At 38.3% G+C, this 14,296-nt stretch overlaps 1 protein-coding gene across 1 annotated transcript; it reads left to right on the plus strand.

Annotated features, from left to right (window-relative positions):
- The first annotated feature begins 878 nt into the window (after positions 1 to 878).
- ccnd2b (cyclin D2, b) lies at positions 879 to 14,280 on the plus strand. The gene is made up of 5 exons (XM_079868599.1): positions 879 to 1,481; positions 2,514 to 2,727; positions 5,272 to 5,433; positions 6,291 to 6,439; positions 11,846 to 14,280. The coding sequence occupies exons 1-5, from the start codon at positions 1,287 to 1,289 to the stop codon at positions 12,011 to 12,013; spliced, it is 888 nt and encodes a 295-aa protein (XP_079724725.1). The 5' UTR covers positions 879 to 1,286; the 3' UTR covers positions 12,014 to 14,280.
- The last annotated feature ends 16 nt before the right edge of the window (positions 14,281 to 14,296 follow it).

The following is a 14,296-nucleotide window of genomic DNA, read 5'->3' on the forward strand; positions in this document are numbered from 1 at the left end:
AAATAATTAATGAAAACATGTGTTGGTTTGTGGGTTGGCAGCTTCATTTATTCATTTAACTGTGGTTTCATCTCTCAGGGCTGTAACACATGGTCAATTCGTCAGTTATTTCTTTTCCACCAACATCTGCTGTATGGAGAAAGACAGACATATGGGTGCAGGAACGTATTTTCAGCATGTTTTTATAGCACAACCTAAAATTTGTCCAATCAAGCTCTTTTCTTTTCTTTTCTTTTCTTTTGTTTTCGGCTATTTGTATTACACTGTTATGTAACCCAACAAGCACAACCTGTCACTTCCCCTTTTGATAGCTCTGTCTTTGTCATTTTTGTGTGTATAGCTTTGCTCTTTACTATCACAGGTACACTCTAAAAAATACTGGGTTGTTTTCAACCCATGTTTAGGTCAAATATAGACAAACCCAACCAATTCAAAAATGTATACCAATGCTTGGGTTTGTATTTGACCCAAACATGGGTTGAAACAACCCAGCAATTTAATCATTCTTACACATTATTGTAAGTGATAAATTGTCAATGTATAGGCCCTATATTTTTATTATATTTATTATATAGGATTTCCACTGTGCATGAACTCTAATAGTGAGACATTAAAACCATTTGACCCTATTATTACAAGCTTCAAGTGCGCATAATGTGCAAACAATGCATTTAAATTTAGCATGAAATGGTAACACTTACAGTAAATATTCAAACGGAGTAATTAAATTCACCAGTAAATGGTAGCAGTGAGTAAAATGAGTTGGACATGTGCATCAGCACGTGAGGGGAAATAATATTCAGAAAAAAAATCACATCATGTGTCATGCAGGCTATGTCATGCATGTAAAAAAAAAATATTTGTCTCTTCCGGGACCTGTTTCAATATACTGAATTTATTTTTGCACGGGTGGTTGAGTAGTTGTTTAATAAAAGATTGGCTAGAATGCCATGCATGTGCCATGGCTGCATGGGCAGGAAGGGGAGAATATGAGCATTTTTTGCAACGTGAATTGAGGAGGAGGAGGAGGGACCGACATTGCCTTTTGGGTGGTCATTCAGTCATTGGAGTTGATCTGCTTCATCTGTAGTCTGTAGTTCAGAAAGAAAGACTCGTGCCTGGGATTGGAAGCCTCCGTGATGTAAAAAGTGAAAGTTTTAACAGTGCAGACGACTTATTGATGCCTAAAGAACACCATCGTCCTCTTTGCATAGGCACAGCCACATGCAGCTGGCACTGTGAGGTGGTTATATTAGATAGCCTATAACACCGAGAAAAGCCCAAACATGGAACTTTTTTGCTTGGAAAAGGACACAATAATGCGAGCTCAGAGAGATCCCAACATCTTCTGCGATGAAAGAGTATTGCAAAGTCTTCTAACAGTGGAGGACAGATATGTTCCGCAGGGACCCTATTTTAAACGTGTCCAGAAAGATATTCAGCCTTTTATGAGGCGGATGGTCGCGACGTGGATGCTGGAGGTTTGTAGTTAAAGGTTTATTTATGGAAAGTGTTTGGTTGGAGTGTGTAAAGACTATACAAAAAGTATTATGTAATGCAGATTATGTTGGCAAGAATCTGAAGTAGCTAGCTGGACTTTGGCAGACAGTCAAAGTCAAGAACCATTTCTGAAGTACAAACTAAAAAAACATTAGCCCACACCTGTATGGATAGCATATAGGCAGCCTATGTGTAGGCTAATCTATTCATCGATGTGCAAATATTGGCAAGGAAATTTTGATCGAGAAATCAGCAGGAAATGCAACTCAAACCTCCACACTTCGTGATAGCCCACATGTAATTTTAATATTAAACGCTTTTGTGTGTTTTTTCAAGACTTGCTTTATTGGACAGATGAGGGTCTGTGCTTTATTTACGTGTGCATGTTTAATGTTTTTTTGCATTTGTGTAATTTTTGTGAATTTTTTAAACAGCCTGTGAGTTGCTTGTGCGAAAGTGCAACCATGTTGAGAATCGTCGATTTAAATGTTTTACAGTTCATCAATGCAACGCAATAGTCTTATAGAGTTTAATTAGAGCGACACATAGGCCTATGTGTGAAATTATGTGCTGTCATTGACATTAGGAACTGAGTTTAGATCACTTTTTTTACCGTGACGAATCACCAAAGCAGTCATGTGTGGGCGTCATTTGGTTTCAAAGCACACCCGGCTTGAAATGAATGAAGATCTTTACCACTGGAAACTTCCTCTTTCTCATGAAAAGAGTTACAGTAGGAACATATTGTAGTTGCAGATTGTAGGCTACGAAACTAATATTACATAAAGTAGAATTCATATAGCTTACGTGTAGGAAAGTATAGGCCTATAGCTAATATATATTATAGAAACATAATAATGTCCCATGTAGTAAAGCTAAAAAATGAAATATCCAATGAAAAGAACATAAGGCCTGGTTGAAGAGTATAAGAAATATGATGAAGTTGTTCAATGCACACTAAGCATTTGACAAACAGTCTAAATTGTGAATTAATTCTGTCCGTGTCCCTGTAGGTGTGTGAAGAGGAGAAATGTGAAGAGGATATCTTTCCCTTGGCAATGAACTACCTGGACAGGTTTTTAGCCGCAGTTCCTACAAGAAAATGTTTCTTGCAGCTTTTAGGGGCTGTGTGTCTCTTCCTGGCTTCAAAATTAAAAGCATGCCAGCCGCTGTCGGCCAGGAAGCTCTGCATGTACACGGACAACTCTATTACATCTCAACAACTGCTGGTAAGAGCTGCTGATGGCCTTGATGACAGCAAGAAGTCTTCCATCTGTTGTGTAATTCTATATTATTCAAACCCCAGATTAAATACATCATAGATTTTATATTAAATAGCCCTAGTTTGTGAGCTTCTGATTCATCATATTTTTATTATTGTAAAATGTAGCTATGGGATTGTTGGGTAAGTGAATTTAGAGCTTCCTTTGCCACATAATGGTTGTTTTGACATTGACCAATCTTCTGGTTTGAGCTAAGATGAAATGCTCTTGTGATTTTGGCCTCTGTGGCTGTGAGGGATCTCTGATGAGCGTGAGAATGGTTTTGAAAGGTTCTCATGCATACACTCTTAAAAAAATTTTCTTTATTGGCATCTACAGTTCCATGAAGAACCCTTAACATCCATGAAACCTTTCCATTGCACAAAAGGTTCTTTATGTTATTAAAATGTTGTTCACACTAAGAAAAAAATGGTTATTTTAAGAGCTGAGAGGTTCTTTAGGGAACCCAAAATGGTTCTTCTATGGCATCAATGTGAAAACCCCCTTTTGGAACCTTTATTTTTAAGAATGTAGATTGGCAAAGACGCTCTACTTCCATCAGACAGTCTATTCTAATCTCATATGAGCTGGTAAAACCCTGGTAAAGTCTGGGTTGAAATGATCTCTTGATGATCGCTTTTGGATGTGATGTGTGTTTATCGACCGAGGAAGAGAGAGAGAGAGCACAGGAAGGAAGGTAAACTGTTCTAACAAAAAGGTTTGCCATAAATTGCAGTGGTAATTTTAGTACCAACACAGATTCTTATTAGCAGACTGAAGCATCCAGAAGGAACTGGAGGTGTCTGTAGGAGTCTTGACCTTAATTTTGTGTCACTTTCAGGGACTGTCCCCACTTGGCGGATTTTTCACTAACTTCAAATCTTTCACACTCTCTCTTCACTCATCAACACACACACAATAAGGGTGGAGAGCTTCTCACTTTGGACTGTTTTTCCCCTTGTGTCTTTGCTCTTGAGAGTTTCTCAGAAAGCAGCTTCAGCAGGGCGAAACAAAGCCAGCCGGGCACGTGCAAGGAAGGAAGTTGAGCGTGTGCATGGAATGCTCCTTCATTGGTGGTGGAAATCAAAGACAAGGGGCGGAGCTTTACATGATGACTTGATTCATTTTACAACTATGATGTCCCTTGGGCAAGAAAGATCCATATTTAAAAAGCAACTTGACTCAGTGTTCCTGTTTTGAAGAATCACAAGTTGGAGAATGTGTTGAGTGACACAACGACACAACCTAGACTTTTTAAATACCAGTGTCAGTACAGCTTATGGTTTATGCCACAACCTTGTGTGTTAATGCAATACATGTTTTTGCATTTTAAAATCTTTCTGTCTGGAGTAAGTATAGCATGTAATTACCACACAAGATTGCAGTTGCCCAGTTGAAACATTAGGGGGCAATAAAATAGACTGCAGTCAGGAGTTTGATTCAGTCAGATACACTTTCATTGACAAACAATGGAGAAGTGATGGCATCAGATATTGATACTATGGTACTGAAATAATAAACTATGAATACTGAATAAATATGGTACTGACATAATAAATTAAGTTCAAAACGTAGGTTCGGGATGTGCCTAAACATTCAGTCTTGTCAATCATCATTATGAGCATACTATATAAGCAGCAGGCACCACGTCATCTCATCACATCTCCTCCCCTTTTCCTCCAGTAAATTATCTCTATCCTCGCAATTCCATCATATGGTTTTTTAATTCAGAGCTCAAGCCGAGCCTCGGGTTCGAGCCTCCTCCAAGGACAGCAAGCCAAGTTAGTTTATTATTAACCTTTAAGGTTGAATGGGCAGGTGAACTAGTGAAACCATGGCATTTATATCATATAGTTTGTGTAATCATTTGCAAACTGTTGGACTTATTGACAGTAAAGTTCATATACATTGTAAAAGGCGATTTTTGTAAGTAAAACAGGTTTTTGGAGTACGTTTTCAGAGAAAATACCATTTCAGTCTTTCTACTGAATTTCGTGTTTAATTCAATTACTTTGTCATTTCTTTGTAATTATTTGTGAAATTTACTTTCAAAATAAATCCTACACCAAATTGTATTCAGTGTAGACATTACTAGGTCCACATGGAATTTATGGCTGCAAAATGTTGCATGTTTGCATATTTTTCACTATATATATTGCATGACATAATATAGCAGATCTAGGCAGGTGGAGCTGGGAGAGGTGGAGCGTTTAAGAGGAACTCTGATGCCGTGCTGCATGACCAGCTTACACTGAGCAAAGCACTGAACTAGACTATGTAAATAGTGAGCAAGCAGTCTCATTGGCTGTAGAATCAGCAACGGGCAATCAGATTGTGCTGAAATTTTGAAAAAGACCATCCTCAAGCCATCTGGGCCTGCTCGTAGATAATAACCAAAACTTTCTGCATCCTGTATCCATGTATAGTGGGTAATGTAATCTCCGTATGTTATCCTGCCAATCATATTCATTGTCTTTTGTTCTGTTTTTGCCTCTCTCTGTCTCTCTGTTGGAGTGGGAATTGGTGGTTCTAAGTAAATTAAAATGGAACCTGGCTGCCATCACCCCTCTTGATTTCATCGAACACATCCTGCACAAACTGCCCTTCCCTGAAGACAGACAGACGCTGATCCGCAAACACGCGCAAACCTTCATCGCCCTCTGTGCAACAGGTAGGTGCTGAGTGACATTGACAGCATTCATCAAAACCTGATGGGCTGAATCTACATAACAGCCATTTCTGTGTTAGAAATCCATGATGTGAATGTGTTATGATGCTTTCGGCCTTGTTTTTTGCGTCTATAAAAGTGTTGTATATTTAACTGGGTGTGTTTCTGCGGCCCTGCATCTGTTCAAGAGGCTGAGGCCTGAACATGAGCCAAGCAAACATGAGAAGAGCTTTTTTGAGCTATTGCAAATGTTTTTGTCGTTGCGTTTAACAATTTTCTCAAGTTAGGAATGTTGGTTTACTGCACAGCTGCTAAACAGCGGCAGTCACTCGAGTGTAGTGTTTATTCAGGGATGACTGTTGCATCCTCTGCATCTGAAAAAAGCAGCACGATAACTCCAACAAAGCAGATGAAACGAACGACTTCCAGCACAGAATAGAGGAGGCTTTCCTCTCCAACTGAAAACCGAGGGCCCGTTCTCAGGATCTCAAGACAGAGGAAGAGGGGGAGTAGTTCCTGGAACCTCAAAGCCCTCTGAGAGATGAAGGAAGGGAGGGAGGAAGAAGGGGTGGGAGGAGAAGGAAGGCTCTCCTCATTTTCCATTCGCAGCTGCAGGAGGATTTAAGCGAGGTAGTGATGTTAAAACAGGTCTGAAACCGGAGAGCGTGTGAATGTCAGGTTAAGGTTAGTGTGGAATTCAAAACAGATGCACCTCCTCATTCAGACACCACAGATTGCGTAATCAGAACTGTTTCCTTGGAATTTATTTAGAAGTTTCACTCAGGTGAGTAATGTTCTAGGGAGCTTACTGACCAGGTCACTAATGTTTCGGGATATGCGTGTGTTTGTTTTTTCCTCAGATCACAGCTTCACCATGTACCCTCCCTCCATGATCGCCACAGGATGTGTGGGGGCAGCAGTATGTGGCCTCCAGCCCAACCAGAGCAACCAAAATCTGTGGGGGGACAATCTGATGGAGCTGCTGGCTAAAATCACCCACACTGAGGTGGTAAGTGTCCCAACATCTTCATACTAAAAACAATTTAAACAAAATCTCTGTAATTACAATGCTACAAAGCAAATTATCTTTTGAGATATAGTTTAACCCAGGTTAAGCTAAAGTTTATTTGCTTAGTTGTACAGTAATCCATTCATTCTGTGACAGAACTACAGAACAACTTCCTGTAGATCCCATTTTTTTCGTTTCTGTTTTGATGCATTTCCTATTGAAAAATACAGCTGGGGTTGGACACATCTCGGACCTCATCTCTTTTTTTAAAAGCTTTATTTCAAGCAATGTTATTTTAGCATCATTGAAATGTATTATATATTAAAATATATTTTTACATATTAGATTTCAAATTATTAAGATTTTTAGAATGCCTTTTAAGAATACTTTTCCATCAACTGGTTAAAATGTATAACACTGTGTGTATGCTATCCCCGTAAACAAAGCAGCTGCACTACTTTCTGTTTCTGAACAGTATTTAAAGGGGTCATGATATGGATTTTTAAAAATTATTTTAATGTTCCTTGAGGTTCACTTATAATGTTAAAGTTTTTTTTTGAAAAAAACAAAAACAAATACATATGTGGAAAAACAATTATTTTCCTCCCTCATTCTGACTGTCATAAATTATACGTTTTTAAGGGGTGGCTCCTCTAAGTTTTGTCAGTAAACAGCCACTGTTATGATTGGCTAACGTCATTGCATAGGAAACAGCATCAATAACCACTCGATGAAAACATCATCCACATCAAACCAAATCTTTCTGAAGCATCTGCTTCATCTTTCAACAAAAGTTCCTTTGCAAACTCTCATTAAACTGTACCTTGTTGACAAAACAACCTGCAGTCAAATTCTCTGAACAAACCTATAATCCTCAGATGCAATCCATGATGTCATTAAAAATAAACCATCCACTTGTTCCTGATGCTGGTATCCTTCTGAAGTCTCTACAGAAATGAGCAATTGGATGCATCAAAGCAAACTTTCCTTTTTCCTTTATGCATTCATTTACTCTTCCACTTGTCCTGTTGTCGGCAGACTCAAGCGCATGGAGTGCATCAGTAACTGTATACTGTATCCAGTGTAGACAGCGACAGTGATTGTAATGGTTTCTATTTGCTTTTGACGCGACGTGACGCTCACATTCAGTGAGCAAGTGTCAGCCGTTAAGCGACTGAACGCCAGTGGGCAGGACCTATGGTGCCTCTGGAGGCAAATGCATTTGCCCGTGTGATGTCGCAGATCCCGCAATATCAAAACGAGTCGTTTTTGGAGCTTGTTTAAATAAATGCTTTGTTTATAATGAGGAAGACGTTTTAAGCTATGAAACTTGTTTTAACTGTACAAAGACCTCTTATATGTCAAAATATCAAGGCAATTTACAGTTTACAGTTGAGAGTCCATGACAGCTGATGACTGGCGGGAAACTAAGACAAAGAACACATATGACTGATGAAAACAAACTGAAAGTCCATGAAAACAGAAACTTAGAACAAGCAAAACTGAGTGCGTGTGACAGTCATAATTACAACAGAAAATATCTATCCTATATGTGGGCCTTCAAATATTCCGTACAGTGATCCACTTCTCTAGATAGCATTTATTGAACATTAAATTGGACATGTTGGTCTTTCAAGAGAAAGACTGTACGCTAAAAAAAAGTAAATTTTTCTTGAGAGACAAATTGTGGACATAGCCTACATGTGTGTGTGCAGGACATTCATGCATGACTGTATGGAAATTGAGAAATGTCATTTTATGAATGAATGTTAGTGTGTGTTCAATGCAATGATGGCAGTGTGCTTTCAGAGCTGCATACTTGTGGCGAGACACAGGCCTCTCAACCACATCTGTGGATTAAAGCACAGTGCTACACACACCCACACACACACACACACACACACACACACACACACACACACACACACACACACACACACACACACACACACACACACACACACACACACACACACACACTCATGCTCTTACACAAACGTACACATCTCGCCTTCAGGCTGTTTTGAAAGTCTCACAGTAAAACTTTTTTGAATTAGACCCAGAGAGTCAACGCCCCATTTAAACTCCTCACATACACTCATATGGTTGAACACATTCTTTGTCTTTCCTCAGTGTAATGTGTTATTTTTTTTTCTCCATCTGAAGTTCTGGAAAAAACACCACATGCCTCCATTAGCAACCATTCCTTCCTGTGCCTGTAGTTGTCAGGACAACAGGGCCTGTTGTGGCTGTCTCATTCGGTTTAGAGCAAGAACAGCCTGTCAGGTTTCAATTATCCTGAGAAAGACAAGAGTTTGATATGGGATCATTTCATTAGACCTCCCACTGGCACAAAAAGTCAAAGTCTTATTGTTTGATAGTACATGGTCCTTTGTAGCCTATCGACATAAAGCCTAAACCAGTTTGCAACTTAATTTTGGCTGGGAACTGCAAACTTAAGGTGCGGTCACATTAGCAAACTTTTGGCATTCAATTTCACTACACTATTGTCTCTTGTCAGTAGTGTAGTGATGTAGGCAACACAATTCACACAGAAGTCACTTTTTAAACCAGGCAATTTACTATCAATTTCTGAGTGAAAATTGTTTCAAAGTAAATCCTACACCATTTTTTTTTACAGTCCATCGCAAAAGTTCTGCTTTCCCCTGAGAAATACTACTATCTCTCGCAAAAGTATTGCTTTCCCCTAAGAAACTTTACGTTCTCTCTGAAAAGTATTGCTTTCCCCCGAGAAACTTTACGTTCTCTCTGAAAAGTATTGCTTTCCCCCGAGAAACTTTACGTTCTCTCTGAAAAGTATTGCTTTCCCCCGAGAAACTTTACGTTCTCTATGAAAAGTATTGCTTTCCCCCGAGAAACTTTACGTTCTCTTGCAAAAGTATTGCTTTCCTCTGAGAAACTTTACGTTCGCTCACAAAAGTATTGCTTTCCTCTGAGAAAATTTACGTTCTCTCTCAAAAGTATTGCTTTCCCCCGAGAAACTTTACGTTCGCTCACAAAAGTATTGCTTTCCCCCGAGAAACTTTACGTTCGCTCACAAAAGTATTGCTTTCCCCGAGAAACTTTACGTTCGCTCACAAAAGTATTGCTTTCCCCGAGAAACTTTACGTTCTCACAAACGTATTGCTTTCCTCTGAGAAACTTTACGTTCTCTCACAAAAGTATTGCTTTCCTCTGAGAAACTTTACGTTCTCTCACAAAAGTATTACTTTCCTCTGAGAAACTTTACGTTCTCTCTCAAAAGTATTACTTTCCCACAAGAAACTTTACGTTCTCTCTCAAAAGTATTACTTTCCCATGAGAAACTTTACGTTCTCTCACAAACGTATTGCTTTCCTCTGAGAAACTTTACGTTCTCTCACAAAAGTATTGCTTTCCTCTGAGAAACTTTACGTTCTCTTGCAAAAGTATTGCTTTCCTCTGAGAAACTTTACGTTCTCTCACAAAAGTATTGCTTTCCCCCGAGAAACTTTACGTTCTCTCTGAAAAGTATTGCTTTCCCCTAAGAAACTTTACGTTCTCTCACAAAAGTATTGCTTTCCCCCGAGAAACTTTACGTTCTCTCACAAAAGTTTTGCTTTCCCACAAGAAACTTTACGTTCTCTCTCAAAAGTATTACTTTCCCATGAGAAACTTTACGTTCTCTCTCAAAAGTATTGCTTTCCTCTGAGAAACTTTACGTTCTTTCACAAAAGTATTGCTTTCTTCTGAGAAACTTTACGTTCTCTCGCAAAAGTATTGCTTTCCCCCCCGAGAAACTTTTCATTCTCTGGCAAAAGTATTGCTTTCCCCCCAAGAAACTTTACGTTCTCCCACAAAAGTATTGCTTTCCCACAAGAAACTTTACGTTCTCTCTCAAAAGTATTGCTTTCACCTGAGAAACTTTACGTTCTCTCACAAAAGTATTGCTTTCCCCCGAGAAACTTAACGTTCTCCCACAAAAGTATTGCTTTCCCCTAAGAAACTTTACGTTCTCCCACAAAAGTATTGCTTTCGTCTGAGAAACTTTACGTTCTCTCTGAAAAGTATTGCTTTCCCCCGAGAAACTTTACGTTCTCTCACAAAAGTATTGCTTTCCCCCGAGAAACTTAACGTTCTCCCACAAAAGTATTGCTTTCCCCTAAGAAACTTTAAGTTCTCTCTGAAAAGTATTGCTTTCGTCTGAGAAACTTTACGTTCTCTCTGAAAAGTATTGCTTTCGTCTGAGAAACTTTACGTTCGCTCACAAAAGTATTGCTTTCCCCCGAGAAACTTTACGTTCTCTCACAAAAGTATTGCTTTCCTCTGAGAAACTTTACATTCTCTCACAAAAGTATTGCTTTCCCATGAGAAACTTTACGTTCTCTCACAAAAGTATTGCTTTCCCATGAGAAACTTTACGTTCTCTCACAAACGTATTGCTTTCCCATGAGAAACTTTACCTTCTCTTGCAAAAGTACTGCTTTCCTCTGAGAAACTTTACGTTCTCTCACAAAAGTATTGCTTTCCTCTGAGAAACTTTACGTTCTCTCTCAAAAGTATTGCTTTCCCCCGAGAAACTTTACGTTCTCTCTGAAAAGTATTGCTTTCCTCTGAGAAACTTTACGTTCTCTCTCAAAAGTATTGCTTTCCTCTGAGAAACTTTACGTTCTCTCTCAAAAGTATTGCTTTCCTCTGAGAAACTTTACGTTCTCTCTCAAAAGTATTACTTTCCCATGAGAAACTTTACGTTCTCTCACAAAAGTATTGCTTTCCTCTGAGAAACTTTACGTTCTTTCACAAAAGTATTGCTTTCCCCCGAGAAACTTTACGTTCTCTCTCAAAAGTATTGCTTTCACCTGAGAAACTTTACGTTCTCTGGCAAAAGTATTGCTTTCCCCCCAAGAAACTTTACGTTCTCCCACAAAAGTATTGCTTTCCCACAAGAAACTTTACGTTCTCTCTCAAAAGTATTGCTTTCCCACAAGAAACTTTACGTTCTTTCACAAAAGTATTGATTTCTTCTGAGAAACTTTACGTTCTCTCGCAAAAGTATTGCTTTCCCACAAGAAACTTTACGTTCTCTCTCAAAAGTATTGCTTTCCCCCCAAGAAACTTTACGTTCTCCCACAAAAGTATTGCTTTCCCACAAGAAACTTTACGTTCTCTCTCAAAAGTATTGCTTTCCCCCGAGAAACTTTACGTTCTCTCTCAAAAGTATTGCTTTCCCACGAGAAACTTTGTTCTCTCGCAAAAGGATTGCTTTCCCCCCGATAAACAGTTTTTTAACCATCACCATATCCCTATAGGTGGCCCGTACGGCACAACAGCGTAATTTTTTTTGTCAGTATGCAATGCGTTTGAGGATGAAACTAGTGAGTATAGTGCTTACATTGGTTTCTACTTCTTTCCTTCTATTTCTTCTAGGACTGTCTGAAATCATGTCAAGAGCAGATTGAGCAGTTACTGACCAGCAGCCTGAAAGAAAGTCAACAACAACATCAACAACAACCGGACGGCAGAGCCAACAACAAAGGGACGCAATCTCAAAACCTGTCCTGCACCCCTACAGATGTCCGTGATGTCAATTTATGATGTTCCTGTTCCTATCCACCACACCTACTTAGCCTACAATTGATTTAGTTATTATTGTATTACTGTATTTAAGTTTTATTTCAAAGCCACATAAGGTGACTGTGACGTCATGGTCATATGCGCATAATATACAAACACAAGCTTGACGTTTTATTAAGGAGCAAAACAGCTGCTGCTGCCGTCTCATATCTGCAGGCGGTGGCGTTTTACATACTTGAATTTAAATTGAATCGGCCTCAAACCATGATTAAATAATACAGTATGTTGTATATTGCTTAACAAAGAGCATACATCTGTATTGGCTATCATATGCAACTTTATCTATTAATACTATTGATATTTTATTTAATAATTATAATAATAAGGACAATAATACATTATTATTAAGAATGTTATGCTTTATATCGTATAGAATGTATTGCTTTAGTAATTCCCAGAGGCCGTTTTTTATATACTAGGTAATTTAGGGTGTATCCACGAAATGCTATTCTAGACAGAGACATCCATCATTCCTTTCAATGGGATCAGTTTGCTTATCATCAAGATATTAATACAATGATCCGAGGAGTTACTTCTTGGGTATGAGTAATTCCATTAGCATAGGGATTATTTACAGATGAATGTAATTGCATGCAATAAGCGAATATGAATATGTTAAACGGTTTCTATCCATACATGGTGACCATCACAGCTTCATGAGCACACGGGTAGGTTTCAGGTAGACTAAGTATGTAGTGAACGTGAAGTAAAGGTGAGGTAGGCAAGGAAGAAAAGAGGTGAATTGAAGAACACAGAATGAAAGATTTTGCACGTGATTGAAATATGAAAGGTTTTAGACAGGTGGTTTCTGGAACGATCTAATCGTCGGATGAATAAAATGTGCTGTTTGCTCATTTGACATTTAAAAACACCATCACATGTGAGTCAGAGACACTCGCTATGCTGAAGGGATTTATGGTGGTTTAATAATTTGGGAGTCTTAGAGTCCTTCCTAGCAAATCCACGATACAAATGCACTTTGAGATATCACCTCTCGCTGGTTATCCGTGCTATACAAGAGGAGGGCAAGGGTTTTCGTTTTTTTTGGCATTGTTTTTCTTTTTTAAGTTATTTTTGTTTTGGGGCTGGTTTCCCATATTAGGTGTGCTTGTGGGTTATAGTTTTAATTTTAGACCAACAAATTCAGACCATAAACTGATCTAACAGTCAGCAACTGCCATAGAAATGGTGAGGTTTGACATGCCAAGATTAGTTGTTGTTTTTTTTTAGTTGTGTTAAATTCATGTCAGCATAGATAGGACATCATCAAATTTCATTAAATCACTTTATTTTATTTGTCTATTTTATTTGATCTTGTCATCTACTTGAACTTTCTTATATAGGAAGAAGATATTTTGAAACATTATGCCAATTTCCTTTCTCTTTCTTCATTAGTTTGTTCTTGCACTTTTGAAAATCTATTTCTTAAGTCAGTTCTCTTTATATTAGTGGACCTAAAAGTAACTCAGAGGTGCGTTTACTTAAAATATAACGTGTTGTGACCAATGTTCCATTCCAACACGTCTTTGCAAATGAACTCTACGTTTATGCTCAAAGTTTGATTATGAGTGTTTTTGAAACTGTTCATGTTTTTTAAGAATTTTCACACATTTTGGTTTTCAGTGTGTTTGTGTGCTATCATACCCTTATGTTAATTTTGTATTCCCCCCCCCCCCCAGTTCCTTTATTTCTGTGTAAATGTTTAAACTTGTGTTCCAGTGCTGCTAAAAGAAAAAGAAAAATGAAAAAAGAGCTATTGCATACCTTCAGTTTTCATGTTGCTGCTATATCACAGAATCATTGAACGTGTTTTCATGATGGCTGCATGTCTGTTTTCTGTTTGCATTTACACTGTCATTTATTTTACTGCAGATGGACCTTTAACAAGCAAACAAGCATGCAAGTGTTACTTTCATATCTGCATGAACAGTCTCGCCTCATTTGGTCAATGCTGTCTGACTTATTTCCCTAGCTATTATATTAATATGTGTTATGAAATGCCTTAATTGTTTTCAAATAATGTTCCTGCCCACAGTCGCATTACCTCACAGTACTTCAGTCAAGAGTATATGGAGGAGGAGGATTAAAAAGTGTAGTTGAACCTTCAACTTCAACCTTGAAGCCTTAAACTTCTTTTATTAACTTGTCTTTCATCAAACAACTTTATAAATGTACTTACCAGGTGGTAGATGTAAGACAGGGGCAACACATTGTTTAGATACAAGATATTATTTTTATTTTATT

This window comes from Squalius cephalus (assembly GCF_949319135.1).
Source record: "Squalius cephalus genome assembly, chromosome: 4".
Taxonomy (NCBI): domain Eukaryota; kingdom Metazoa; phylum Chordata; class Actinopteri; order Cypriniformes; family Leuciscidae; genus Squalius; species Squalius cephalus.